The sequence below is a fragment of the Nomascus leucogenys genome, chromosome 20 (genome assembly GCF_006542625.1).
Source record: "Nomascus leucogenys isolate Asia chromosome 20, Asia_NLE_v1, whole genome shotgun sequence".
Taxonomy (NCBI): Eukaryota; Metazoa; Chordata; class Mammalia; order Primates; family Hylobatidae; genus Nomascus; species Nomascus leucogenys.
The window spans coordinates 17,557,186-17,584,590 of NC_044400.1; the positions used below are offsets into that span (position 1 = coordinate 17,557,186).

Sequence of the window (27,405 nt, forward strand, 5' to 3'; positions counted from 1 at the left end):
TTATAACTGCTGTTGTTCAAAAATGCGTAGATTTGATTTGCAGTGGTTTGGCCCTTACTTTTATCATAAATTCTATCACTTTTAATCTGCAGTTTTCAAGATTTTTCAGAAATGCAGATATCATGATATAGCATAAATGCTTGTACACCAAACATCCGAAAGGTAAGTGTACTTCTAGTGCCATCAAATGTAAACTTGAGAAATTTAAGTTAAATGTGTAATTGTAAAAATCAAATAGTTAAAAAGAATCAATATGTTTTTTTAACTGAGATTTTGTTTTACTAATATGTGGTTCACAGTTCTAGTAAGAACTAGGAACTAGTAAGAACTAGGAGTTTGCTTCTTATGCACAAAGGGGACTGGCTCCAATGAAGCTGGTGAAGAAAGAACCCTGAAAAACTGAACCAGTTACATTCAACACATTTACTTTCAAAGGCAGGTTCCAAACAAACCCTCAATCAAGAAGGATAGTGGACAGGAAGCAACTTGTAGGGGCAAGAGCATTGTATGCCCGGACAGAGAGAGAGAAAAGGCCTAGGACTTGGGCACAGCGTACATCTGGCTGAGAGGATGATGACTCTTTTTTTTTTTTCAAGGGCCAGATAATAAATATTTCAGTCTTTGTGTACCATGAGGTCCCTGTTGTTCTCAACTCTACCACTGAGGCTCAAAAGCAGCCACAGACAGTAGTAAACAAATGACCTTAGGTGTGTCCCACTGAAACTGTATGGGACATCGAAACGTGAATTACATAAAATTTTTATGTCCAACATACCCTTCTTTTGATTCTTTTCTCAATCGTTTAAAAACATAAAAACCACACTTAGCGGCCAGGCGCGGTGGCTCACGCCTGTAATCCCAGCACTTTGGGAGGCCAAAGCAGGCGGTGATGAGGTCAGGATATACAGACCATCTGGCTAACACAGTGAAACCCCGTCTCTACTAAAAAATACAAAAAATTAGCCGGGCATGGTGGTGGGCGCCTGAGGCAGGAGAATGGCGTGAACCGAGGAGGCGGAGGTTGCAGTGAGCCGAGATCGCGCCACTGCACTCCAGCCTGGGCGACAGAGCCAGACTCCGTCTCAAAAAAAAAAAAAAAAAAAAAAAATGCTTAGCTCATAGGCTATACAAAAACAGGTGACAGGTATGTGGGCTGGAGTTTGTGAACTACTGATTTAGAGTTTGAGATTAATCCCTGTATTATTAATACAAAAACAACTGGATACCAGCTGCAGAAGTGGACAACAGCAGTATTTAAAACAGCCTGGGGCAGCCAGCAGGAACAAAATAATTTCAAAAGCAAATCTTTTAATGAAGTGCAGTTCAATAGCTAGATTAGTAATGAAGTACTTGACTAATACTCTCCTTTCAGTGCTTGATTTAAATTGGAGGCATTTGGTGTTTTATAAGAAAAATACAAAGTTCATTAAATTGTGTATTGTTTAAATAATAAGCAGAAAATTAAATACTCAGGTGAGTATGTTAATGGCTAATCACAGCAGTCTGACCTAACTACAGCAGACATCATTGCTCATTGTTTTTTATTCAGAAGAGGGAGAAATAGGTGATGAACTAATAGAAAAAATCCTCTGATGCAGGCAAAGTAAAAAGTGATACCCATATATCATGAACATTTTACCGTAAAACTATAACGCTGTCTCTGAAATCTCTTTAAAATGTCAGGTAAGTGTAAAAATACTTGCAGAGGAAGTTAAATGCAGACTCCACATTTTTGTGAATTTCCCCATTATTTTACTGATATCTTGACTACCCCAAATTTAACAGCAATATTTTAAAAGGACTCGCCTCTATCAAATCTTTCCCAAGCTACCAACTAAGTTTATATAGAAGTGAGTGCTCTTACTTTTCACATTTACATTTCATCAGTTTATGTGTTAATGATACTACACAATTACAACACAAGTATATGGCATAAACAGGTTTGGTAGTAAACTCGCTCAACATATGATGTGCACACAGCTTAAGCTGTGGGTGCAGGAATTCATGGTGTCTGTTAGGAGCAGTCTGGCCGCCCCAATGTTCAGTGGGCTGTTGGCCTCAGCAGGTCTGACAAAGGAAATGGTAGAAGTAGGTAACAAGGACTTTGAGAAGTGGAAGTCCACCAAGAGATCTTCTGGTCTACTCCCAAACCTTCACAGAAGTGTTCAATCCTGGAACGCCCAAGAATTAGCTGGGGAGGTACAGGCTTAAAAGCCCTACCTAAGTTTGGTTCCCCCACTACCTGTATCAAATCACCTAGAATACTCGTGATCCTAAGGCCCTATATTTAGCTTTACTGTAGCCAAATCCCTAAGGGTGGTACTGCTTTTGATCATTTCCACCCATGATTTTCAGGCACATGATATTTGAAAAACACTCTTTAAAGAAGCATTCCTGGCAGCCTCAATCTTCCTATTTAGACACAACAGAAGTCTCCAGAACAGTAGTTTTCAACCTTTGTTGCACACTGTAATCACCTGGGGAGCTTCTATCACAATGTCAGAGATTCTGATCTACTGATCTGGGGCTGGGCCTGGGCACTGGGACTTTATTTTTTTTTTTAGACATGGTATTGCTGTTGCCCAGGCTGGAGTATAGCGGCATGATCATAGCTCACTACAGCCTCAAACTCCTGGCTTCAAGTGACCCTCCTGCCTTGGCCTCCCAACATGCTGGGATTACAGATGTGAGCCACTGTCCCTGGCCATCACTGGGGTCTCAATGGCTCTCTGGGTGATTCCAAAGAGCAACAGCTTGGCTGAGAACCATAGCAAAACTCCAGGGGTAGCATTAAGAATGGGGTCAGACACTCCTCGATTCCTGAAAACCCAAACTTGTTTCATATAACCAGGCTGTATTAGAAAAATAATTTTTGTTTTTATTAAGAATATACATTTCAAATGTATTTTACCATAAAAAACCTATGTTCATGCTTAAGCAGGGTCCAGGAAGCAGCTAAAAATCAACTTCTAAAGAATTACAAATTGAAATGATTTAGAGAACAAACCTAAAGACCGAGTCCACAAAAGCCAATTACAAAATTTGAAGAAACTAAGACTAAGACTTGCATTTAAGAGCCTGGGCAGGATTTTGGAAAACTGTTTGCGTTTCCATGGAAAGCAGGAACCAACCACCCTTTCCTGGAACTATAATGATTCTATCTAATCTCTTTCTGTCTAATCTCTCCTGTCTGTCTGTCTGTCTATCCATCTTAGAGACAGGTCTTGCTATGTTGCCCAGGTTGGAGTGCAATCTATCTAATCTATCTATCTATCTAATCTCTCTCTCTCTCTCTCTATCTCTCTGTCTATCTCTCTATCAATCTATCTTCCTACCTATCTATCTATCTATCTTAGAGACAGGTCTTACTATGTAGCCCAGGCTGGAGTGCTATCTATCTAATCTAATCTCTATCTATCTAATCTAATCTCTATCTATCTATCTATCTATCTATCTATCTATCTATCTATCTATCTATCTATCTAAGAGACAGGTCTTGCTATGCTGCCCAGGCTGGAGTGCAGTGGAGTGCATTCACAAACATGATGATGGCTAACTACAATACAAGCAATCGTCCTGGCTTCAAGCAATCCTCTTACCTCATCTTCTCAAGTAGCTGTGACTAAAGGAACACACCACCATACCCAGCTATAATAGTCATTATAATCAGGCTATTCTAAATAGTCATTATAATCAGGCAAAATTCAATCTTCCCATGATTCAAGGAGTTCAGAATTCATTTCCACAAATGATTGCACAGGCTCTTCTATTTGCAAGGACTTCATCAGAATTTGGGATGGGGGAAGGTAGGTGGATTTTAAAAAGAGCAAAAAAGGGGGGGCAACTTCTGTCATTCTGTTTCTCTATGTTTATTTTTCATAGAACATATCACTGCACTATGTATGAATTTAACGGTGTATTACCTTCTTTTTCCTCTTTAGAGTATCAGATCCATAAAGGCAAGCATACAATGTGTTTACTGTTTCATTACCAAACCTTAGAACAGTGTCTGCTCTACAGCTGTATTTACTGTCAGTGAATGAAACCAGGTTCTTGCCCTCTGTTAAGTTACAAACTGAATATAACCAAGTTGGCTTGGGTGGGCAGAAATAAGAGAGCTAAACAAGACAATATCTGACCATACGCAGGATAGTGAAAGTAATACTAAATTAAGATATAATCAGAAAAACGAGGGCTACCATTCCAACATGGTATCAGTATTTATACTCTTCTCTCATGAGAGCTTCACAGTGAACGCGCCGGGTAATAGATGAAGAAATGGAAGCTCACAGAGACAAGTGGGTTGCCCAAGACTGCAAGGCTGGGTGGCAAGGGGAGAGGGAGAGGGTCTGCCTATAATCCATGTCCCTTTTTCTTAACCACTCCACTTGCATCACAACAAGGCCAGAAGGGGTGCACTTGCATTCTAACAACAGCATAAGGCCGGGCCAGACTGACACTACTGTTTTCTGTTAAAAGGCTAACTTCAGCGCAATCATAAATGATGAGTACATGATGCAAATAAAGGATAGTAGCTACCATTTGAATATTTACTATGCTCCAGAAGAAACTATGCCACGTGCATATTTCTAGCTTATTTCTTTCCACAATCCCATGAGGTAAGTATTATGCCTGTTTAACAGATGAAATTCAGGATGGGGAGAGTCTGGACCAGAAAATGATCTCTTAATCCCTTAGTGCTAAAAATCTCTAAGTCTGAACGACACGCTCCTTGTCTTAGGGAAAGGAATCTCCAAGCAAATCTTTCTTGGGAACTTACTACATGCCAGACACTATACTATGCACTTCTTGACATGCGTCATCTCATCTCTACAGCCCTATGACCCAAGTACTGTTCATGTCATTCTTGTTTTACAGGTGAGAAAACTGGGTTGACAGAAGTTAAAATATGCCCAAGGCCACAGGCCAAGTGACGGAATCAGAACAAGTGCAGAGCCACGGCCTAATCCTTTTGCCACAAGAACACAGCTCTCAGATGCAAACCACTTGATTTGTCCCTGTCCATGAGAAGTGCCAGAGTTCTTATCAAGAGGGGATGAAACAGACTTCATGCTCCTAGGACTGGCTGACTTCCATCCAAACATTCACATTTTATTCTCTTGAAATATGTATTTTGTACCTCCTGAGGCTAGGGCCTAGCCAGTCACCAGGGATACAAATGTAAGACCACTGGGTGCCTGCCCTCATAATGCCTGCAGTCCAGCCATGATCGCTCACTGGTAAAAAACCTCTGTCCCATCAGGGGCAGCACTCGCCCACAGAACCACTTTCTCTGGGCTTGCAGGTGCTGGTGTACCTGCCTAAAACTTAATTCTTTGAACTCCTTATCCAGCTGGCAAAGGGAAGCCGTTGAAAGTTACAGATGTTTCCTAGCAAGGACAAGAAACCGCTTACACTAAGACCTCTGTGTCTATTCCTAAGCTGTGACTCACCTATCTTTTGGGTACTGGCCACAATAACACTTCTTTATTTTATTCCTAAAAGAACAAAGCTGGAAAGGAATACTTGATGTTGGAGACGGAAATACTTGATCCTGGAGACAGGAAGACTAGCAAGTCATCACAAGATGATAAAATATGCAGAACAAAAGTACACGCGTTTCTGCAAGGGACTAAGAAAATATTTAGAAACGGTTTCATCAGACCATTGTTAATTCATTACAGCAAAAGTCTAGACATAGGGAGAAAGAACTGATGTAAGCAAAAGGTGGGAAAGAACAGGGGAGAAGACAAAGTGGGAGAAAAAGCCAGAAGGCCTGAGGCATCCATGTTATCGTGAGGATTTAGAGTAGAAAGGACTCAAATTATCCAGTTCCATCACCCCCTGAAAGCTGAGGGCCTCAACCACAGCCACAACATAATCATTACTATGTGCCAGGCACTGCACTGAATGCTCTCACATATCAGCATCTCAAGTAATCCACGCCAGGCGCGATGGCTCATGCCTATGATCTCAGCACTTTGGGAAACTGAGGCAGGTGGCTCACCTGAGGTCAGGAGTTCGAGGCCAGCCTGGTCAACAGGGCAAAACCCCATCTCTATTAAAAATACAAAAATTAGCTGGGTATGGTGGCACGCGCCTGTAATCCCAGCTACTAGGGAGGCTGAGGCAGGAGAATCGCTTGAACCCGGGAGTCACAGGTGGCAGTCAGCCGAGAGCATGCCACTGTACACAAGCCTGGGCAACAGAGTGAGATTCTGTCTCAAAAAAAAAAAAAAGAAAAGTAATCCAGATAACCCTGTGAGTTGTATATGATTAGTGTTCTGATTTAATGGTAGAGAATACTGAGACTTAGATTAGTTAAGGGTCCAGTAAAAGAGCACACAGAGAGTAAATGGCACAGCTTGGAAACAAATCCCGGTCTGTCTCTAAAGCCCATGCTCTTAACTGTATTCTGCCTCTAGGGTTTGACAGACACTTCTATGCCTGAGTGCCTTGTCAAGCAGATCTGACCCTGGGGAAGGTAAAGCTCAGACAGAGAAGAATTACAAAAGCTGAGAACCTTGTTGCCGGCTCTGCCTCCCAGTCGCAAAGTCCTGAGCTCACACATTCTGCTCTCCCATACAGTCTCCACCTCCCCACTTCCACTGCTGGGGTGGCAGGATCCTGATGCTGTAGAAGCCTCCTGGGAGCCAGATGTAGAACACTTTTCCTCCTGTAGCATCTTTCCACACCCTCTACTGACAAGGCTTGTGCCAACTGCAAAGAAAACATACTTCCAGGGGCCAGATCCATTTTCACTGGGCAATTAGAAACGATGAATTTGGAGCTGAATATCAATCCAATGAAAACTGGTACACTGGCTGACCCTCCACGCCAAGGCCAGGAAACAATGTATTTGAAGGCTTTCTAAGCAGGGCTGGCAGAAGAGGCTAGGTATGCTGGGTATAGCACATGCCACATGGACTCGGTCAAGAACTGCTGGAATTAAGCCCAAGGTATCTCCTTGGACATGTCTGGTATCTGCTAGTACGAGCATTAGTCATTTCTCTCTGAAAGAGGAGTTGGAGGCCTTTTCGCTCCAGCTAACAGGAATGGAAAAACAGGTGAGGAAAAAGTACTAAACATGAAAAGAGTTAATAGTTTTGGGAGTCCTTTGAAAGACCAAGTCACATCAGCTGGGGAAGGCAGGGCCCGGGGAAGGCAGGGCCCTGGGAAGACATAAACTATCTCCTGTATTTCTATGACCACTACCTACATTGCTTTTTTCCACGTAAGTGTTGTGTGACTTTGATAGAAACCAGAAGGTAAAGGAGCCGTGGTCATAAAACTTATTTTTCTTCCTTTCTACCTCGTTACTGGAATCCTGTACTCTTGAGGACAAAGATAGTGAATCCTGATTGATAAGCCAATCTCAATTGGCCCATCCCAACTTTCCTGGCCTCCCCTGCAGCCAAAGAATGGTCATGTGACCTAGGTCAAATAATGGGGGAAAAAAATCAGAGGAAGGGAAGCTTTAGGAGAAGCTTCTGTTTCTTGAGAAAAGACTCCAGCCCCTTTACCTTTCTTTCTGCTTAGACCACAGCTATGAGGCCTGTAGGCCTTGTGACACTATGGTGGCAAGCCAATGCATGAGGGATGCCAAAGGAGAGACCAAAGTGGCCTGGGTCTTTGCCGACATCCAGTGAAGAAACCAGCCCCATACCCCACACTGTTATATGAGAAAAATTAACCCTTGCTTCATGGTGGTGAGGTATTTTGCTAATTACAGCTGAGCACACTTCTAATTTATCCAAACAGGTTCCCAGACATAGCTGACTAGCTTGTGACAGTTTGCAAATAATTTTCAAAGCTGTCTCTTATCTGATCCCTGTGTCACCAATGTGAGCTAGGAAGAACACGTGCTGTGAGCCTGTTTTAAGGATAAAAACATGGTTTAGGTAGGTGAAAGGATCTGGGCAGAGCATGGAGATGGTTAGTGGCAGAGTAGGATTTGTCTGGGCCTACTGAGTTACCACCTTGGATGGTGCTGGTAGGAAGACCTACCTTGGCTGCTAAATGAGTACCATTTTCAGGGGGGCCTATCCTTGGATCATGGTCCTACAGAAGCCAGCACACTGTCACAACATATAAACAAGGGTAATTCAGTATTTTGGACTCTGGCCTCAGCTGAGAAATAAAGATTGGCCTGCTAGTTTCAGCTGCTTCCACTGAGCCACTGCATGAGGATGAGGGATAATTTCGTTCCTTCCCTAGGCCCAACAGCAAGGAAGGTTCTTCCAGACAGGAGGCATGCTGGGGTTAGAGGTTACAGAGGAGGAATGAATATCTGGTCCAAAGAGTGAGGGATCGGGCCATGAAAGTGGTTAAACCTCTGCTTCTCCTTCAAGTTGTTACTTATATTGTCACTGGTTTAAATGATTCATTTGCCAACTCCTTCCAAGTAAACATTATCATTAAGAATAAGAAAATAAAAAGACACTGTCTTTAGGACAATTTAGGACAAATTGTGTGTATCTCCAGTAAATGATATCCATTTTAAAAATGGTAAAGAAAAGGAGGGAAGAGGAAGGAGGAGAAGTGAGGGAAGGGGAGGAAGGAGAAGAGAAAAGGAGAAAGGGAAAGAAAGAGAAAGAATGAAGAGGGAGCATTTGAATTGAGTATTTCAGTGAAGACTCTCTTAGGCAGTAGGTTAAAATTCCACATCTCCCAGAGCCTGGTTTCCTCCTGGAGAAAGAGACAGTGCTGCTGCCTTATAGGGTTGTTGGGAAGCTCCTCATTATTCATTGTCGGTGTGCTGGCACCATCTGGAGGCCTGGCCAAACCTTAGCACGCCTTGAGAACCTGGAAGATCACTAACTGGTCTGGATCAACAGGGCTATACATTGCTCTAATTCCTTACAGCGGCAATGTTACTCTCTCGAGTGCCTGGGGGCAACCTGCAGGACCCTCTGGGGCAGCCCTGCACTGACTCCCACCTCTGTGGTCATGAAACACCCCAGCAGCCTGGAAGAGGATGAAAATACTTGGTGAAAGCCAGCACTACTGACTTTCTGGGCCCTCTCCAGTTAACGAGATGCGCTCTGACATAATTAGGGAAGTGAGATGAAATCCCCCCAACCCACATGTGGACTATCACTCCTGCCTTTTCCCTTAAAGCCCATCTGGGCTGATGAGATGTGCTCTACCACCCAATTTTTAACTTCATTTTAAAATTTCCCTCATTTTTCACTTGACCAAGTCAGTATTTCTGCTCTCCAAGCTCTCTAAAGGCAGACATATCTTTTGAAGTCCTGATACGCAAGTAAGTTCCTAATAACTGGTTCTGGATGACAAGAATCACATCTAGTGAAAACTGAAAACTGACACATTTCATCTTTGGAATAAAGCTTTGTTTCACTTGTTTTGCAATAAAGGCAAACAGTTGTAGCCCATTTTGGTTTCACTACTCTGCATAATGGATTTCAGGTTTCCACACAGAACCCTACAGAACCTTTCCTTGAAATCAGCACCATGCCAACATAAATGTATTTAGGCTTTTGGGATTTGAGAGGATGGGTTGGAGACAGAGGAGGAAGTTATCAAAGAGAGAATCCATTCCTTGTAGTCCAGTGTGTTGGCTACAGTACATGCTGTAATTCAAATCCTGACCACCTGAGGAACCTTTACCTCTATCTGCCTTAGTTCTTTCACTCAAAAATGGGGTTAATAATAGTATTTACTTCATAGAGTCATTGTGAAGGCCATGCCTGGAACATAGGAAGCACTAAAATGTCAGCCTTATCATCTCCTCAAGGAGCTCAATCTATCAAAAACAGAATCAAGAGGGAGAGAATCAAAGGCTGGCCAGCAGTACAAATTACAACTAAGCAGGGATAACTCCAGTGCTCCCTGGAGCTCTGCTGTCCCTCGAGGCTAGAGCAAGAGGCTCAATTTATCCAGTGCAGTGGCACAATCTCAGCTCACTGCAGCCATGACCTTCTGGACTGAAGCGACCCTCCCACCTCAGCTTCTTGAGTAGCTGGAACCACAGGGGCATATCACCACGCCCAGTTAATTTATGTATTTTTAGAAGAGATAGGGTTTCGTCAGGTTGCCCAGGCTGGTCTGAGACTCCTAGGCTCAAGTGATCTGCCCACCTTGGCCTTGCAAAGCACTGGGATTACAGGCATGAGCCACTGTGCCCGGGCTAGTCCTGATTATGTCGACTGCAGATGGACTCGTTCAGTACTGAGGGCTGCACAGCCACCACCAGATTTTGAGCATATGCTGCATATATGATTTTTATTTAAGTAAAAAATTGTGTATAAGATGTTAAATATGACCTTAGAAGCACATATATTAAAAATATTTTTAAGTTGGTTTATCACTGATTCTCAATGCCATAATACCGTTTCTTGCAATTGAAGGTTGAAATCTGCTTCCAACAAATATTCCGCATTGTAAAGTCTGCTCCCAATCTGTATTTTTTATATAAAACTCCATCAACAAGCTCTGTTCTTGCAGGGCCTGTTTCAAGGTGTTTATGACATGGATCCACACTGATGTAGAAGGTTCCACAGGTTAAATCTCATGATTTTCACTTCTATCAAAAATTTAAGTATTCCAAATGGCACGGTAAGCCCCCAGGTGCCAATCCATACTAACACTTCATATACTTGTGTATGTGTAAACAGCCACCGGAAGGAGGTCAGACTTCCTTCAACTGGCCCAATACATTCCACTGGCTTATATGAATCCCCCACCCTTCCCAGATTTAAGAATTACTTCTCCACCTCCATTTTAAAATCATACAACTAACTTTGCTTTTCTCTCCAGGTAAAAGGCAGAAATCTACACACACTTCTGTTTCCTTCTACTGCTGTGATTTTGCTTCATTGGCTGATGTTTTAAACAATGGTTGATAAGGATCATAGAGAACTCGTTCCAAGGCATCCTAGTTTTGGCGTGTCTGAACCTCTAGCAGTGCTGACGAGGAATGAACATTATTCTCCCAAGATGAAGCTGGAGCAGCCTCAGGGATTTTCACCCTTGAACCAAATGAAGCCCCCAGTTCTCCTTCCCCAGCTGGGAAGGCCTCATCGAGTTGGGAGGGTGGCAGTGCCCTTGACTGTTTCTCCATGCCTGGACTGCACCACCTCAGGAGGGCTGAGATGCCACGAGGAGCTCTGTGGGAACACTGGAAGGAGCACCCCAGTATCTCAGTACTGAACAGTGAGGCAATCTCCTGCCAGCCCAGCAACCTGCTGTCGGGGACGGACCAATATATAGGCCTATCTCCTCAATTTGTCACCATATTCTTAGAATATGGACTATGCCTAGAAATCTAATCCAAACCCTGTTTTCCTACAAGCTATACTTTAATAATGTTCTATTTAGGTGGAAAATCACATAATCAACACTATTACCTCATTCTTATAAATCTGTGCCCAATCACATTCAGAAGACCATGGCTTTCAGACTGTTTTAAATTCAGAGGCATTACAGTCCTGTCTCCCTTCAAGAACGCGCTGTCAACCCTTTCTTCACTTGAGGGGAACAATCTCGCAATGCTTTTCTAACAACCTCTCACACGGGTCCTCTGGCTTGTCTCCCTGTACTGCTCATCGTCTGGGCACCAAAGGCCCCAGGGTCCCTATGTGAGACGCTGCCTCCTCCTTGTCCATGGAGAACAGCTTCCACACACTTGCACTGGCTCGGTGGCTTCTGTCCATGGGCAGCTGCCACCCATCTCTCTTTGCTCTCAGATAGCAACTTCTTTTCCCATCCCTCAACACCACGGCTCCCATTTCGGCTGCCAAACTGTTAGGGTTGGAGTAATAGTAAAAAGCCTCCAGGCAAATTACAACCACAACAGCTGTGTTTACTAAGAGCTACAAATGAACTCATCCCAGCACTATTGGAGCAGGAAGGCAGTGATTCGGAACCTTCCAGAAGCGCCCCACCCTCAGGATGTTCACTGGCTGCCTGGGCCTCCAGCTTCCCAAGCCAGCCCTGGCTTTCACAGGAGACCCTCTGCTGAGCACCAAGGGCCTCTTTTCATGGACAGCAGTCTTGTATGTTTTCTTCTCACAGCTGCAGTGATTTGCACTTAGCTGTTTATGCTGCTGGGAGGGCTGCCAGCCACCCACGCAATAAGCAACTGGCTAGTGGTTTTCATGCGGGGGCACCAAGAAAACTACTCTCCATTCCCAGGCTTCTGGAACACCTCCCTAACCACCTGCGACAAAGGCCTAAGATTCTATCATCCATCATTCAAACCTTTGTACCATGAGTGGCCTGCTCTAGCTCTACAGTGTAAAGGTCACAGGAAAGGAAGGACATTGAGAAGAGTATGACTTATCCTAAAGGTGGACAGTTTCTTCTAAATGTCTCTGAGGCTTTACCACCTGTAAAACAGACACATGCTTCAAAAGGCTATAAGACAGTGCTTTAAAAGATCTAAAATTCATACAAATTTTTATTTGCATTCCTGGGTTAAAAGATAAGCATTCTTGAGAGATATATCGCTGAAACCCATATCCATGTTTTGCACCCCACATGGATTTATGCGATTGGCTGTTATCATGGAAACAAGGGGGCCAGTCCTTGGAGGCCGTGTGGTTGGTCAGCTGTACTGGGAAGCAAAGGCCTGCAGCGCTGGATGTGACCGAGGTAAAACAAAGGAATAGCAAGTGTCTTTTACAGCCTGATGTGGTTGCTGGCTACATGGCAGCCATATACCGCACATGGACAGGAAGAGATTAAGGTTTTTCTGAACTAGGAAAATGGGTGGCTACCTAGTGTGGCATTTCCCAAGCCTGCCTGTTTGGAGCACCTGTTGGAACACACAGATTTCCTGGTCCCTCCCCTGGAAATTCTAACTAAATGAGGGTGACAAGGGGCCCTGGCATGTGGATGCTGAACAAGTTCCCAGCTGGCACTTATGATCAGGCAAGTTTTTTTGTTTTTGTTTTTTTTAAACAAAACAAAACAACAAACACAGACCTAGGTTCTAAGAATGAACTTCAGCTTTCCTGAATCTCCCCGGAACACAAACTGGAAATCATCTTAGCAAAGAACCCAATACATCAATGCTATTCCAGAGGGCCATGTCAGAGTCCTGCCTGGACCTACAACCAAGCTATTGTTTGGAACTGTAAGCTATGAGAAGTTCTACCAGTTGAGTTCTAAGGGGGAGTTTTCTCTCACAAGTGGGAAGAAGTCCACGGACTATTCCATTATCAGAGCAGGGAGCTGATAGGCTCCAAGTCCCAGATGCAGGGCTGGTTGGCATGCATTCTTCCCAACCACCTTAAGCCCCAACCCAAAGAAGAAAACTGTGGCAATCCCAAGCATGATTCGGTAGAAGCCACAGTGGCCCATATCTGGGCTGGGGTGTCAACTGGAAGGTGTCAGTGGGCTGGGCTCTGACAAGGAGAAAAAATCTGCAGTCTACCATACAGATTTCAAGAATTTGGGGTATCTACTGAAGCTGTATGCTGACAAAGGGGACTTGGTTTTATTTTTCTCCCACCCCTATGCCCCAAAACTTGATAGACTTTTAAACAGGAGACCGGAAGCATGACTTGGCCTGGAACATGGAACTTGTTATTCAACTCAAAGCTTCTTCTGAAACCTCACAGATTTCAGAATGCTGCTGGGAGGGCTGCCAGATAAGGAAAGTGAGACCCAGAGGGCAAATGACTTCAGAGGACAAGTAGCCAATAAATGGCTCAACAGAAACTGAGAATCCGGGCATCTCCTTTGCCACCCAAGCCTCCTCCAACTCCTCTACGCCGTGTCCAATCAGTGTCTCCGGGCTGAAACGGGTACAAGAAGAAGAATGTGTGACAAGGAAACCTCATAGATCTAAGACGATCGCATAAAGCTTGCTGAAACAGGGAATGGACCAGTAGGGTGATGACAACGGGTGAGGCTACGCCCCGGGTCCCATGGGCTCCTAGTTCCACACTGATTCCTACTCACATACACTTATCAAACACTGACACGCTTACATAGGGGATGCCACATGGGATTATGTTATAGTCAGCATGCAGCCAACACCCATTAAAATAAATCCTTAAGGCTCCTGGATCATGGCTCTTGGAATCTTAAAAGCTAATGATTCATTTCTGGTGTTTCCCTTTGCATTTTATTTTTCCTCTGTTCCTCCCTTGCCTATTCCAATCTTATCCTTGAATTTAGAGAACAGGTTCTGTGATGTGAGTGCATTTTATCATGTGCTAGGCACAAAACAGGCACAGGTAACCATGGCTTGGTGAGTGGCTGCCCCTGGGGGCTCACCATCTCCACTGATGCCTACATTCCTCCCTGCCTCTGGCAAGCACCATCTCCAAGGGATCATGAAAAGATCTTTTCTGACTTTCCCCCCGGGGGAAATAAGCAGGAGACACATTATTTTCTAATTTTTAATGTTATTCTGGTTGGAACCAGAACAAATAGCTATGATCACATCAGACTTTCCAGTAAATCCAACAAAACTGATTCTAACTTTGTTATTTCAAAATATATGCCAATTTGACTTAGGGTGGGTTTAAATTTATCTGGTTTATTTATCTCTACATTATCTGGGCAGAGAAGCCTGGCTAAGTAGCCTGAAGAACAAAACAGAATGACAAGGTTTAATCTACTTACAAAAATGTGTTCTTTTCAAGAGTTCCAGTACATTCTTTAATTACAAAGGTCTTGGGTGGTTCATTAAAACAATGAGCTAAGAGCAGTTAATTCCTACTATGAAATAAAATGGCATTTCTCCAAATGACTCCCATTCCCAATTTTGCATTAATTTAAACTAAGCCCAAGTCAACCAAATTGGCAAGCTAGATAATTATATAGTTTTCAGAATGGGATTCTATCTCAGATGCAGCAGTCACCTAGTCCGAGACTTTAACCACCCTTTTCCCCAGTTAAATCTTACTGGAAAGCCAAAAGCCAAATCTATGCCACAGATATATTAGAACTGCTCTGTTGAGGCAGGACAGTTCCTGTGTGGCTGCTCCTTGACCTCCTATAATAGCAGACCCTAGGGCTCTAAAAACACACAGGTGAATAATGATTGATCTCATCCAGTTGTCATCAAATTTTTTTCTGTAAAGGATAAGATAGCAAATTTCTAGACTTTATGGGAACACATAAAAGTCTGTCATTCATACACACACACACACACACACACACACACACACACACACACACACGCACACACACACAATGTAAAAACCATAAAGCTATCACCACACCTAAGACAGCAAACATATCCATCTCTCCTCCTCTCCCCTCCCTAAGCAATCAATGACCTCTTTTTGGTCACTATGGAGTGGTTTGCATTTTCTAGAGTTTTATATGTATAATATATACAGAATCAAACTATATAAATGCTCCTCTTATTTTGAAGTCATCCATGTTGTTGTGTATAATAATTCATTTATTTAAACCAATACCTTCATTTATGCGAGTGAGGAAACTGAGGCTGGAGTGGCCTGTCCCAATCATATGACAGCAGAGCTGACCCAGAGCCAGGTTCCCATTTCCCTGTGCAGCATCCTGTTCCCATGCCATCTCCCTGCTAATCTCACAAGAGGTTTAGAAAAACTCTTGAAGCCTCTATGAGGTTTGTGGAATTTGCATGTGCAGCTCTGTTCCTTTTCCACCAGACTCCTTCTCCTGGTCTCCCTGGGGTCAGCAAAGTACACAGGGAAATGTTCTAGGCAGAAGGCATTCCAAGTTGTATGCCAAGTTCCACAGATAAATCAGTAACTTATGCTAAACCTAGGGGAAGAGTCTTCAAGTAGTTTCCGAGTGCCTACCACGTGCCAGGCAGCTGGGTAAGCAAAGCACGTGCAATTCCTACTCTCACAGAGTGCATAGTCCAGTAAGGAAGAGAGATTGACAAAAAAAGATAAATCAAATGATATAAAGGGAATAAACAGGGTGCTGTGCTAAGGAGGGGGAGGGGTGACATCTGGTTGAGGGCGCAAGTGTGGAACAGGGTGGTCTTGGCAGCTCCAGTTGGGGTGAGCCAGGTCAGGCAGCAGCCATTAAGGAGGGTGGTGGTCCCTGGTGGAATGGGTGACACACAGGACCCCTGTGGCTACAGCCCAGGAGCCAGAGAGGAGTAGGTACAAATGGCTGGCTTGCAGAGAACCTCACTAAAACACACTACCCAGACTGGATTTCACTGTAAACGTAAGGTGTTCTAAGTGTGAAATGAAATCATTGGAGAGTCTGAGCAAAGGAGTAGCACAATTCAGTTTGCATTTTAGAAAAGATCACTCTGGCTGCTGCTGTATGGACAATGAAGTAGAAAAGGGCAGGAGCAAGGGAAGTGGGGTCACATTTCTGAAAGTTCTGCTGCCTGATTTCTCAGGCATATAGGAAAGGGATCATGTGTCACTTCAGGGGATGCTTTAAAACCACAAAGTCTTTAAAGTCTAGATAAAAAGGAACTTTTCAAATTCAGTTAAGACTGGTTGACTTTGGTTGTTGCCAAGGCAGGCGAGGGCTGGACCACACCAGGCCCTGGGGTCTGGAGCTGGAAACTATTTGAAATGCTCATATCGGCTTGTTTACTCTACAGAACTGGCTGCAAGGCTGTCGCTGACTTGGCGATCCTGTGGTGGGCAGCCAGGAACAACATTTTACCTGTGTTGCCAGCATTTGCTCAGGGCTTCTGCTGTACACTTAGCTCACCCAGAGAGACCTTCCTTCCCAGCTTTAGAATCCTGCTGTAACCAGAGATCCACTCCCTCCAGGGTAGTGGCGGTGGAGCAGCTCCATGGAACAACTGGCAGCAGGGAGGCAAGTCTCCAAGAGAGGTCAGAGCCTGACCCTGGTTCTGGCTTTGCCAGTCATGTACTATAGGACTTGGCCATGTCACTCCCCCTCCTTGAGCCAGCTCCTCATCTACACACCGGGACGGTTAAGGAAGATAACAGCTGCCCTTGCTTCCTTAAAAGGCATCAGCCTGTACCACCTTAAATGATGGCTGTGAAGGGCTCCAAGAAGCAGAAACGCCATGCAGATTCAAGGCTCTTTTATTATCAATGCATTAGTTACTAAATAAGCGCTAGCTTTTGCTGAATGCCTACAAAGAGGTACCAGGCTCAATGCCTGGAGCTCCATCTCTAGAATGATCAGGATTTCAGTTAAGTTACACCTCACTTTTCCACATATTGGCCATCCACCAGCCTCAATCATACAGAAGAATACAATCAAGAACCCCGAAGAAGACCTCTGATGAGATCAATGCCAGGGACTGTTGGCCAATGTGTTCTGAGAGAGACCTGGTTTACTTGGGACGTGGCATAATTCAGGGATCAGAAAACTTTTCCCAGAAAAAGCCAGAGAGTAAGTATTTTAAGGCTTTGTGGGCCATACAGTCTGCCACAATTATCCAACTCTACAATTTTAGTGCAAAAGCAGCCATGGACAAGGAATGGCCATGGCCATGTTAATTGACAAAAACAGATGTTGGGCTAGATTTGATCCACAGGCTAGAGTTTGCCAACCACTTACATAGATTCAAGAATTAGAATTTGAGTATCTTTGGGCAGGCTTACATTTTCCATTTCCTCATAGGATAGAACTCCCTGGCTCACATCCCCACCAATTCCCACTGCAGCATTTCCTATCTGGCCCCGATAATGACATTAATAAGAGCAGCAAACATGTATTTAGACTTACTGTGCACCAGCTAAGTAATGTACCCGACCTTAGGCAGCTGGTGGCCCAGTCAGGATTTAAACCCAGCCATCCATCTCCAAGCCTATGCTCCTGATCACACTGCCCAGGGGCACCCGAATGTACAAACCAGGACAGCAGGACATGGGGAAGACACTGTGCCTCTCACCTCCTCTCAGAGCCCACTGCTCACCACAGCTTTACCTGGCTCTTGGGGCTAAGTGGCAGACATTAGAAGTAGCAAGGTCTGCAAACATGAAAGTAAAAATGAGGGTGACTGAACTAGGCACCTACAGTAGCAAAAAGTGACAGGCAGCAGTCTGACAAGAGCAGCAGGAAGACAAAGGTAAGTAGAAAAGGGGAGTTATTTATTTGCGAATTGGTCAGCTACTTTCTGCCACACACTGTACAAATCCCAACTATCCTAAGACCTTGCCGCTCAAAGCATGCTCTTCCGACAGCCCATCGGTATCACCTGGATGCTTGTGAGAAAGAGAGTCTCGGTCTCATCTCAGGTATGAACCAGAATCTGCGTTTTAACAAGATCCTCAGGTGATGTGTGCATTAGTAAGGCTGAGAAGCCAGCAGATATTACTGCCCCAACTTTACAGGCTAGGAACCTGAGGTTCAGGACAGTCAACCACCTTACATGTGGTTAAGTTGTGAGTCTGAACCCCAATGTGTGATTCAGAGGCAACTCTTGTTCTCCTGATGTGGTCAAAGGCCTCCAGGACATTTACCTTAGCGGCAATCATGTATTCATTTCTAATAAGATCATAGTAGGACCATGAATACATAAGATACTAACCCTGCACCATCACTTGAAGATTCAGTTATGCTCAGTATACTATTTTTAAAGAAACATAGAAATTAAAGTAATATAGTTAACTCTTCAATTCCCGTATTTCAAAAATCTCTTTTTACAAAGTTGACTAATTTTGCATTCTCTGATGACTTTATTTAAAAGAATGTAGAAGGATTTTGAATTTGACCATACTGGACAGATTGCTGTTCTTCTGGGCACATCTCTAGTGTTAGCAGGAGTGAATGATTAGACGGCCTCAGAGGTAGAGGTCAGGGACCCAGAACTGCAGGTTCCCAAGTTAAGAAGAGAGACTTGTATTTGGCATTAGGCTGTTAGCAGTCTCATTTGATATTAAGGGGCTTGGGCAGAGGTGGTTCCTAAGTTGATGCCCTTGGGATTCTAGAGTCTGATGGCAAGATTCCCCTCCCCACCTCAACCTCCCCACCATGTACTATAACATCAGGACAAGACCACCGAGTACCTTGGTCATGAATCTGGGGACAGGAGATTAAAGGACAAGCTCGCTCCTCCTTAGCCTGTATATTTAACAGACTTGTTTTTCTTGATAGGCATTTAGTATCTAGTATTTTAGTAAGTATATTGATACGACTATAGGAACAGAGCACTCATACTGCAAGACCAGAGTGTGAGAAAGGATACATGATCTGGGAAAAGAAAGCTGCCAGAAACTCCAGCAGCTACTTTCTCTTTCTCTCCAGGCTGCAGGAGTTCTAACTGGGTCTTCCACTCTATCAGGCCCTCCACTGCACCCTAATTCTGTCAGGGTGGTGCCTCTCCTCGTGGAGGAAGGCATCATCCTCTCAACAGCGCCCTCTTCCTGTCAACATTGGTCCTGCTTCATCTTGTGGACTCCTGGAAGGCTTCTGCCTCGCCCTCCTGCCACGGACGCATTTTTTTGATTTCTGTTAACATGGCTCACTCTCAGTGACTCTGTTTTCCATCACCAGCTGAAGAATCTCATTGATGCAGCTCAGCTTTCTGAGCCAGAAATACGGTGCCAGTCACCAAAAAGCTGGACTGCGTTGGGTCAGAGGACAACTCCAGGGTCCAATCAGCCAACATTGGAGGGAGTAACATAGTTGCATTTCCCACTTAAGTGCCGAGGTGAGTAGGGAGATTCCCTCAAGAAGGAGGGTGGTGGGAAGAGTGAAGCAGGATTTATGGCACAGCAGGAATCTTCAGAATTTAAAGTCCTAGAATCTGAGGTGAAGGAAGACCTTCCAAAGTCATCTGGTCCAAATTGTGCCCTCCCACATCCTCCAGTTGCAATCCTAAACCTCCCAGGCCACAAAGGTGCCACTTCCCTTCCTGAAGCTATCTGAGGCGAACTGGGATTGGGTAGGGGAGAGGGGAATGGGACACAAGATGGGGAAGACCACTGATAAAACATCCTGCTAGCTAAAGCCTATGTTGAATGTAACTTTAGAAATATGGTTGGAATAACATCTCACTTAAAAGGCACATTGGTTTTTTGTGTGCATTCACTAAATACTCTGGGATGCACACACTTTGGAAAAAGAAACTAAATTCTCACATACTGTGTCGTGTTCTAGAGTTGGAGAAGATGTCCTGAATTCATGTGAAAACTTTATAGGATTTTTCTCTTCTTGGGCTTTTTCCAGCACAGAATGCTGGATGTAATAAAATTGAAATAACACCCAGGGTTTTTGGGTGTTATTACTCAGGTAAAGATGAATGTGGACACACTGCAACCCAACCTTTTATAATCTTTAGGTGACGCATAGCACAGGTACACAGAAGCTTGGGCACCCATGGAGTTTTAACACCTCAAAACATGGAATGATTTCTAAATCTCACTCCAGATCACTTGAGCAACATGGTTAATGCTTTTGGGATTCCTTTTTTTTTTTTTTTTTTTTGAGACAGAGTTTCGCTCTTGTTGCCCAGGCTGGCGTGCAATGGCTTGATCTCAGCTCACTGCAACATCCGCCTCCCAGGTACAAGCGGTTCTCCTGTCTCAGCCTCCCAAGTAGCTTAGATTACAGGCGCCCGCGACCATGCCTAGCTAATTGTTTTGTATTTAGTACAGACAGGTTTCACCACGTTAGGCTGGTCGCAGACTCCTGACCTCAGGTGATCCACCCGCCTCAGCCTCCCAAAGGGCTGGGATTACAGGCGTGCACCACTGCGCCTGGCCTCCGGATTCTTACTGGCATGGAAAAGTCACCCTTTTAGTGGCAATATTAATTTATCCAAAACAGGTGACCAAAATCTTTCAGAATGAATTTATTGTTTTGTTTTTCTAGGGAAAGGGAAAAAGTTGCCAGAGAGTGCCAGGAGGTGGTTGCACTTGGCCCCAAAACAAAGTGATATAATTTCAATATCAAGCCCACACGGACATGCAAGCTATCTTCTTCAAGCAGAGGCAGAGGATTTTCTTTAAAAGCCACAGTCCTCCTAAAACCAATGCCGTAAACCATTAATTTCACAAACAAGCTGAGCATGAGAACACCCAATATGCCTGTTTTAACCCAACTTTGGCTGAAAGTCAGCTGGAAAATGCACTGTCAACACAGGACATATTTTTATACAAGGAAAGCAACACCAATTTATGGGACCATCTTCGACAGCCATTTACAATCTAGACTGACTTTCATTTTACTTGAGACAACAAAGTATGGCATAACATACATAGGAAACATTCTTACCAGCCAAGGGTTTTCCACCCTTGGAATTACTGGTATTTTGTGCCAGGGGCCATCCCATTCATTGTAGGACACGTAGGACATCCCTGGCCTCTACCCACTACATGCTTGTAGCACCACTGACCAGACATCACAACCAAAATTGTCTCCAGACACTGTCAGATGTTCCCTGGGCATAGGGGAATCGGTAAATAAAATCGTCTGCAGTTGAGAACTACTGTACTAAACAAAGACAAACGTCTAGCTGTTTAAGACAAAGAGTTGTCTGGAATTAAATCTGCCTCCCCGGAGATGGGCTGATCTCATCATCCCTTTGGTGTATTTAGTACCTTAGAGCTGAGGGGTAGGGCACTGCTTTTCCTTTTCTGAACACAGGGTCAGAAAAGCAGTACCAAGGAATTCTTTATCCTGTACATCACCTGTACTCCCTCAGTTGTAGGATTCCTAACTTCCTTGGCTAGGAAGAAACATGAGACCACAGTCTGTGATCATTCAAGAAAGCAATGAATTCTTACATTTAGGAAGAGGCATGTTGTGAGCTCCTGAAGACTTCTATCTTCTAAAAACATTTTCTCAAAAAAAAATTATGACATTTGCCCATTGAGGCAGACTTCCCACATAAAAAGATCTGCATTACCTGTCAACAGGTCACATCCAATCTGGTTCCTCTCCTGTTAACACTTTCCCCAGATGTACTCAGGAAATCAACTCAGGAGGGCCAACGGGCCCAATGCTTTTGGAAAAATTGGTTTGGTCTATGGCCAAGAGTGCTGTTTCAGCCAAGACCTCCCTGAACAAACTGCCTACAGTCAGCCCCAGTAAGAATTTACTTTCTAGGTCAAGTGAGTAGTGACTATAGCCAAGAGGATGTGAAGGCCACTGCATTTCCCAGGAAAGGGAGCTGCCTACCTCGACAGACTACCTCCCAGAAGCAGAGGGAAAGACTCCCTTGGTAAAGTTTCTCCCTGTGCAGTACCTTGCTCCAGAAAGATATTCAACCCCTGGAGGGCCCTGGCTCTCAGAAGCAAGTACAAGGTGTGAAAGCAGCTAGAATGTGTCCCTTCTGACATGCAGAGAGTGAAGGTGGCTGTTGTACAGCCACTACCATAAGAGCAGGTACATACAGCCTTGGTTAGAAACCCAAACGCTGAGCAACTGAATCCTTGCACATTCTTGTTTATGTCTAAGTAGATCCCATTAGGCCCTGGGCACTTGGCTTGATTATTCCCTGGATCAAAGTTAAATTAAATTACCCAACAAGCTTCTTTTCAGAGAGAGAGAGACACGCACAGACTGACTCACCTTCCAGAAGCTATCCACTTTGCCATACACAAGGGACTGGTTCTGCCTTTTGATTTCATTAATGTGGTGGATATCACTGGAGTTCAGGTGCTGCTCGACCACAAACCCCAGAAAGCTGTTGTCTGGGGTATGAGCTGGTATGCAAAGAAATGGAGAGGACAGTTAGTGTCCAATCAGCAAGACGAAATAACAATGACATATTTAACACAGGCCATCTTACCTGTAAGAAAATGTTTGTTTTCATCTTACCCTGTTCTTTCTTACCTGAGGGAGGTGAGGGATTGTTCTCTCTCCCACACGTTCCCAGTAAAACCATCATGAGAATACTTCTCTCTAGGATGGATTAACCTGAACCAAAACCTGTTCTTTTTAGGGGAAAATACATCTGTCTGAAAATCGTTAAGCTGTGTACTCTCTTCCTTGTTGCCTCAGAATAAGGCTACTGTCCATTTCCCGCAGAAAGGCTCTCACCCAGGTATTACCAACTACTGGCCAGAAATCTGTAGGGGGCAGGGCTGATCGGGAGTTCTGAATAGGCACAGAGTCCCCACGTAAATGAATCTAACTCCAGCTGTGTTTTTCACCCAGCTACATAACAAGAGGTTTAGGGACAAAGTGATGAATAATCCTCAGAACCTTTTATCTCCTCTAAGAATTACTCACTCATAAAAGATGTAATTATGGGGCTATATTGAACAGGTGCATGGAATGAAGACAGAATAAAAGGTAAAGCCCGCTGGGGCACAAACCACTCCAAAACAAAACAAAACAAAACAAAAAAAAACAACCACTGCAAAGGAATACTGTCTACAGAGTAGGCTATTCTGGAAGAGAAAATTTTGGATTTCTCTCATTTGGGTTCTGTAACTTCTCTAACACTTGACCTAGGGGGACAGCAACCCCACACCCTCTCCAAACATCTGCATCTTGTGCCTATAATTTTAAAAGGCATTTCACCAGCAAGTGACAATCAGAAAATAATTCTCTCTAGATTAAATAGAGACACTCCTCTCCTCTACCTTCATTCTGTCAAGATAAATCTCAGTTTTTCAGGAGATGAGCCTGCAGAGCCCATGTGTGGCTGATATTAAATGAAGCAACTGCTCTGCTTGGCTCTGACCTGAACAGAACAGCTATAAATAACATGAAACCAAATTCCTCCTGGTAATTGAGATATACACAAGATTCCGAAAAGTCCACACACGGCAGACTCAACCACATCCATTCACAGATAGGTGGTCAACAAACAGAGGAAGCTGGTCCCTTCATCTTGTTCTGGTTGTCCTAGGACTGAGGAGCCATTTCCCAGGCTTGTAGCAGCACAGAAATCCTTTCAGACAGACCGATAGGCAAAGGCGAGCCTGCAGCACAGGCCTAGGACTCCAATGCCCAGACTCCAGCGTCACCCACCATGCACACAGGGGAACAGAATGAAGAAGGGACATTGGCAGGAAGCCCTGAGCTGTGGATATGCACGAGCCATGTAAATACTGTGTTGCCACCCTCCGTTTCCCAGGCTTTTGCCTAATGGGGGTGACAGAATGAGGAGATAATAGGGTTGTGACTAGGGAGTTGTGTTCAGTCTGGCCAATCTGTTATTTCATTTCTGCGTTTTTGAACAAGTGCCCAGAGGCAGCAGTAATGGCTGCAGTTGGCTGGAAAGTAAATTACTGAATAAATTCTACTGCCAACAAGAGGCAATGGTTGCTCTTCTCCCCCCTTTTGAGGGGCTGAGGGCACAGGGAATTTTCAAGGATTAGTGGGGAGAAAAACACAACCTGTGTGTATTCTCGGTGTTATTGTGCAGCTTAAAATATTTCTAACATTTTTTGTTAATTCTAAAAGTTTTGAACTCAAACCTGACACTATACTTCAGGATCAGGTGTTTCTAAATTTTTTTTACTGTCAGAAAATTTACATGGTGATTAAAGCACGATGCTTGAAATACTTGTTTCTGAAATGTAGTTATTTAGTCCCTAGGTAGGCACTTAAAAAATAATCCAGCAAGTAAAACAATGGGTTTTATTTCATGTTATAATATACTAATTTATAGTAAAAAAATAAGATGATTAAGCCCCCCAAATGAAAAAACACATATATGTAACGTATTTTTGTGTGAAAGATTCTCCTAGCTTCTAGCTTGACTGGTGAGAGGGAGAAGTAAATATCAGGAAAACTTGTGAGGAATGGTGGGCTTCTGCTGCTATGACTATAATTTGCTATTCAATTAACTCTGACACTATGAATTTCACATCTAAGCTCTCTTCTATGTTTTCATCCAAACACTAACTCCTGTCTCACCTTCTGAAATGTTAACTTAGGGATCAACAACCTGCAAGTGTGGTTTCAAGGACCTCAGGTGAGACTAAGATTTACAAACAGTATCAAATCACCACATCTAATGAGCCGCGGCCTGAGCACTGGTCTGATCTCTACATGCCTTCTCCTCCCAGGTGACTCTAAACTTGCCACAGGACACTAAACCTTGACCACATAAGGGTTTGCTCAGCTGTGACTCGCCCCAGCAGGTGATTCTGAAGTAACTACCAGCCCAGTGTGGCTTGCTTCCAAGGATCTGAACACCAGCTGGAGCCCGCCCGGTAACATCTGCCGAGAGCGCCCTGGTCTTATCACAAGTGTTCTTAATGGTGCTTATAATAAATCAAAAGCCACAAGTCCAGGAGGATGTTATCTGAAATGTTCATTTCATTGAGTTCAAATTTCAGGCCAACCTTTCTTTTTTGCTCTGCCTTAGGAAGGGAACAGAGACTTTCATTGTGTTGGGAGGGTTTCAAAGAGAAGGTATTTACATTTTAAGGTAAATCAAACAAATCTCATCATAAACAGGATGCAGGAAATTCCTGTGCTTTTAGTAATCCCTCCATCCCAGAGGATAAACAAATGTGATTTTTAAAAAAGATGGCTGACATTCTGAGTTCTGACTACATGCCAAGTTCTGTGCTAAGCGCATTATAGTGAGTCTTCCATTTTAACCTCATAACAGTGTAACATGATTGTACAGATGAGAAAACAGAGATATGGTTTAACTACCCAAGTCTACATGCTAGGAAATGGCAACACTGGGATTCAGAGCCAGAATGGCTGCTTTCAGGGCATCAACTCCTTAAGTCACTCTAATATACAGCCTCATAGTCCAAATAATTTTCTGGACCCTGTGTACGGCAGTGGTAAACCATGCTTCAGAGGAAAATAATGTTCTAAGGTACAGCAAAATACACAAGAGGGATCTAGAATACATATGCAGTGTCACCTCAGTTTCTTGAGTATCTTGTGCCATATGTATGTGGGACCACACAGATTTTTTTACATGCTACAAAACTGCAGATTTGCCAAACATTAGCAATGATTTTAAGACAATTTAGAACAAAATATCTCTTATTAAGAGAAACACTATTTTAAGCACTTTGGAAGCACCTATTTACAAATGATTACAAATCAGCTTGATGTGTTCCCTGAGCAGAGTATGATGATAACTACTTCTAAGAAATACTATTAGCTTAGCTTGAATAATTCATTCAACGACAAATGTTTTGGAGCATTTCTACAAACCAGCTTATCTGATAAGTATTGACAAACTACAATATAAAGATGAGTTTCTGCCTTCAAGGAGCTTACCAACTACTTAATAAATGAAGCATACGCTATATCTATCAAGCAGTCATAATATCATCTTTTAAACTACAATTCAAAATGCATACTAAGTCGAGTTGACCTTTCTTTCAATTGCATAAATCTCTGAGGTCTGTTTTTTCTATCAGTAAGTCCCAAACATCTCTAAGAATGTGATGTATCTTCACATCCCCTGGTCACCAAGAGAAGAAACCCCAGCACCAGCCTGGGCCCATTCCTTAGCCCTCACAGTTGGTCTAGTCCCAGGGATATTAGTTTCTCAAAAATCCATCAACTCATCCTTTCCTTTTCATATTTGTCAGTCCAGGCCTTCTCACTTTTTGCTAAGACTTCTGCAATAAACAAGCTTTTCTTTTTCCTAAATACCAATGGATTTATTGGTTTTCCTGATTATAATGGAAATATATCCTCAGATTAAAACTTTTTTCAGATAATAAAGATATGAGGAAAAATAAGTTACATTTTCATCACCTAGAAATAACCACTATTACTGGACTTTTTTTCTAAGTTTGTGGATCATTTTTCCCCTCAAAATATTGAATTATAGTTAATGATGTGAAGCTGAAGCATCAGAGAGTTCTTTTATGCATCCAAAAAAAAAAGGTGGATTGATGGATAGAGAGAGGACTGGCATATGGATTGATACAGTAAATGGTTAATTATAGAATCTAGATTTGTGGGTTTCTAGTAACATTTCTTCTATTTTTTTGTATGGCTGAAAACATCATTTAAAATACTGAAGAATACTGATTGTCATCATATTCATGCTGTCTTTGCTGATCCTGATAAAACCGACGGTAGAAAAAAATTCATTGAAAAATAGTTATGTCACACAAGAAATCTGGATTAAAAAAACTATACATAGTAATGTTATGCTTCAAATTTTACAAAAACTGATTTTTTTTTTTTTTTTTTTTTTCCAAATGGTGGTGATACTAGTTTCTTCAAGAGAGAAGGCTGGGATGCAGGCTAGGGAAACTGTAATATAAGTTGAGCTGAGAAGATGAGTGCCTAAATTGTTGACAAAAGGCACTTCAGGGTAAAATTTTCAAGTGTCAAAAAGCAATTTAGGAGGGAATGGACTCCTTGGAAGAGTAACACTCCTGAAAGCTGAGACTCAGACTGAAGGAACCACGAGGCTGATCCTAATCCTCACTGGTCTGCACAGAACTTAAAGGCAAGAGCCCTCCTGATTCAAGTTAAAGGCCAAAATGGCAGTTTCAATCGCAAATAGCTCTTCTGGTTATCATGCCCTAAAAATAAAATTGTACATGGAAGTTAACTGATCCTTAGCTACAGCCAACAGGCTTATTACTTGCA

The 27,405-nt window shown here is 43.3% G+C and overlaps 1 protein-coding gene across 5 annotated transcripts in view; it reads right to left on the minus strand.

Moving 5' to 3' along the window:
• MGAT5 (alpha-1,6-mannosylglycoprotein 6-beta-N-acetylglucosaminyltransferase) overlaps nucleotides 1-27,405 on the minus strand; it is a 325,140-nt gene that overhangs the window by 65,600 nt on the left and 232,135 nt on the right. For all 5 annotated transcript variants that reach the window (XM_012502528.2, XM_030800826.1, XM_030800827.1 and 2 more), the window contains one exon: nucleotides 22,435-22,568. In XM_012502528.2, coding sequence (XP_012357982.1) covers nucleotides 22,435-22,568 — 134 coding nt within the window. The remainder of the gene's footprint in view (nucleotides 1-22,434; nucleotides 22,569-27,405) is intronic.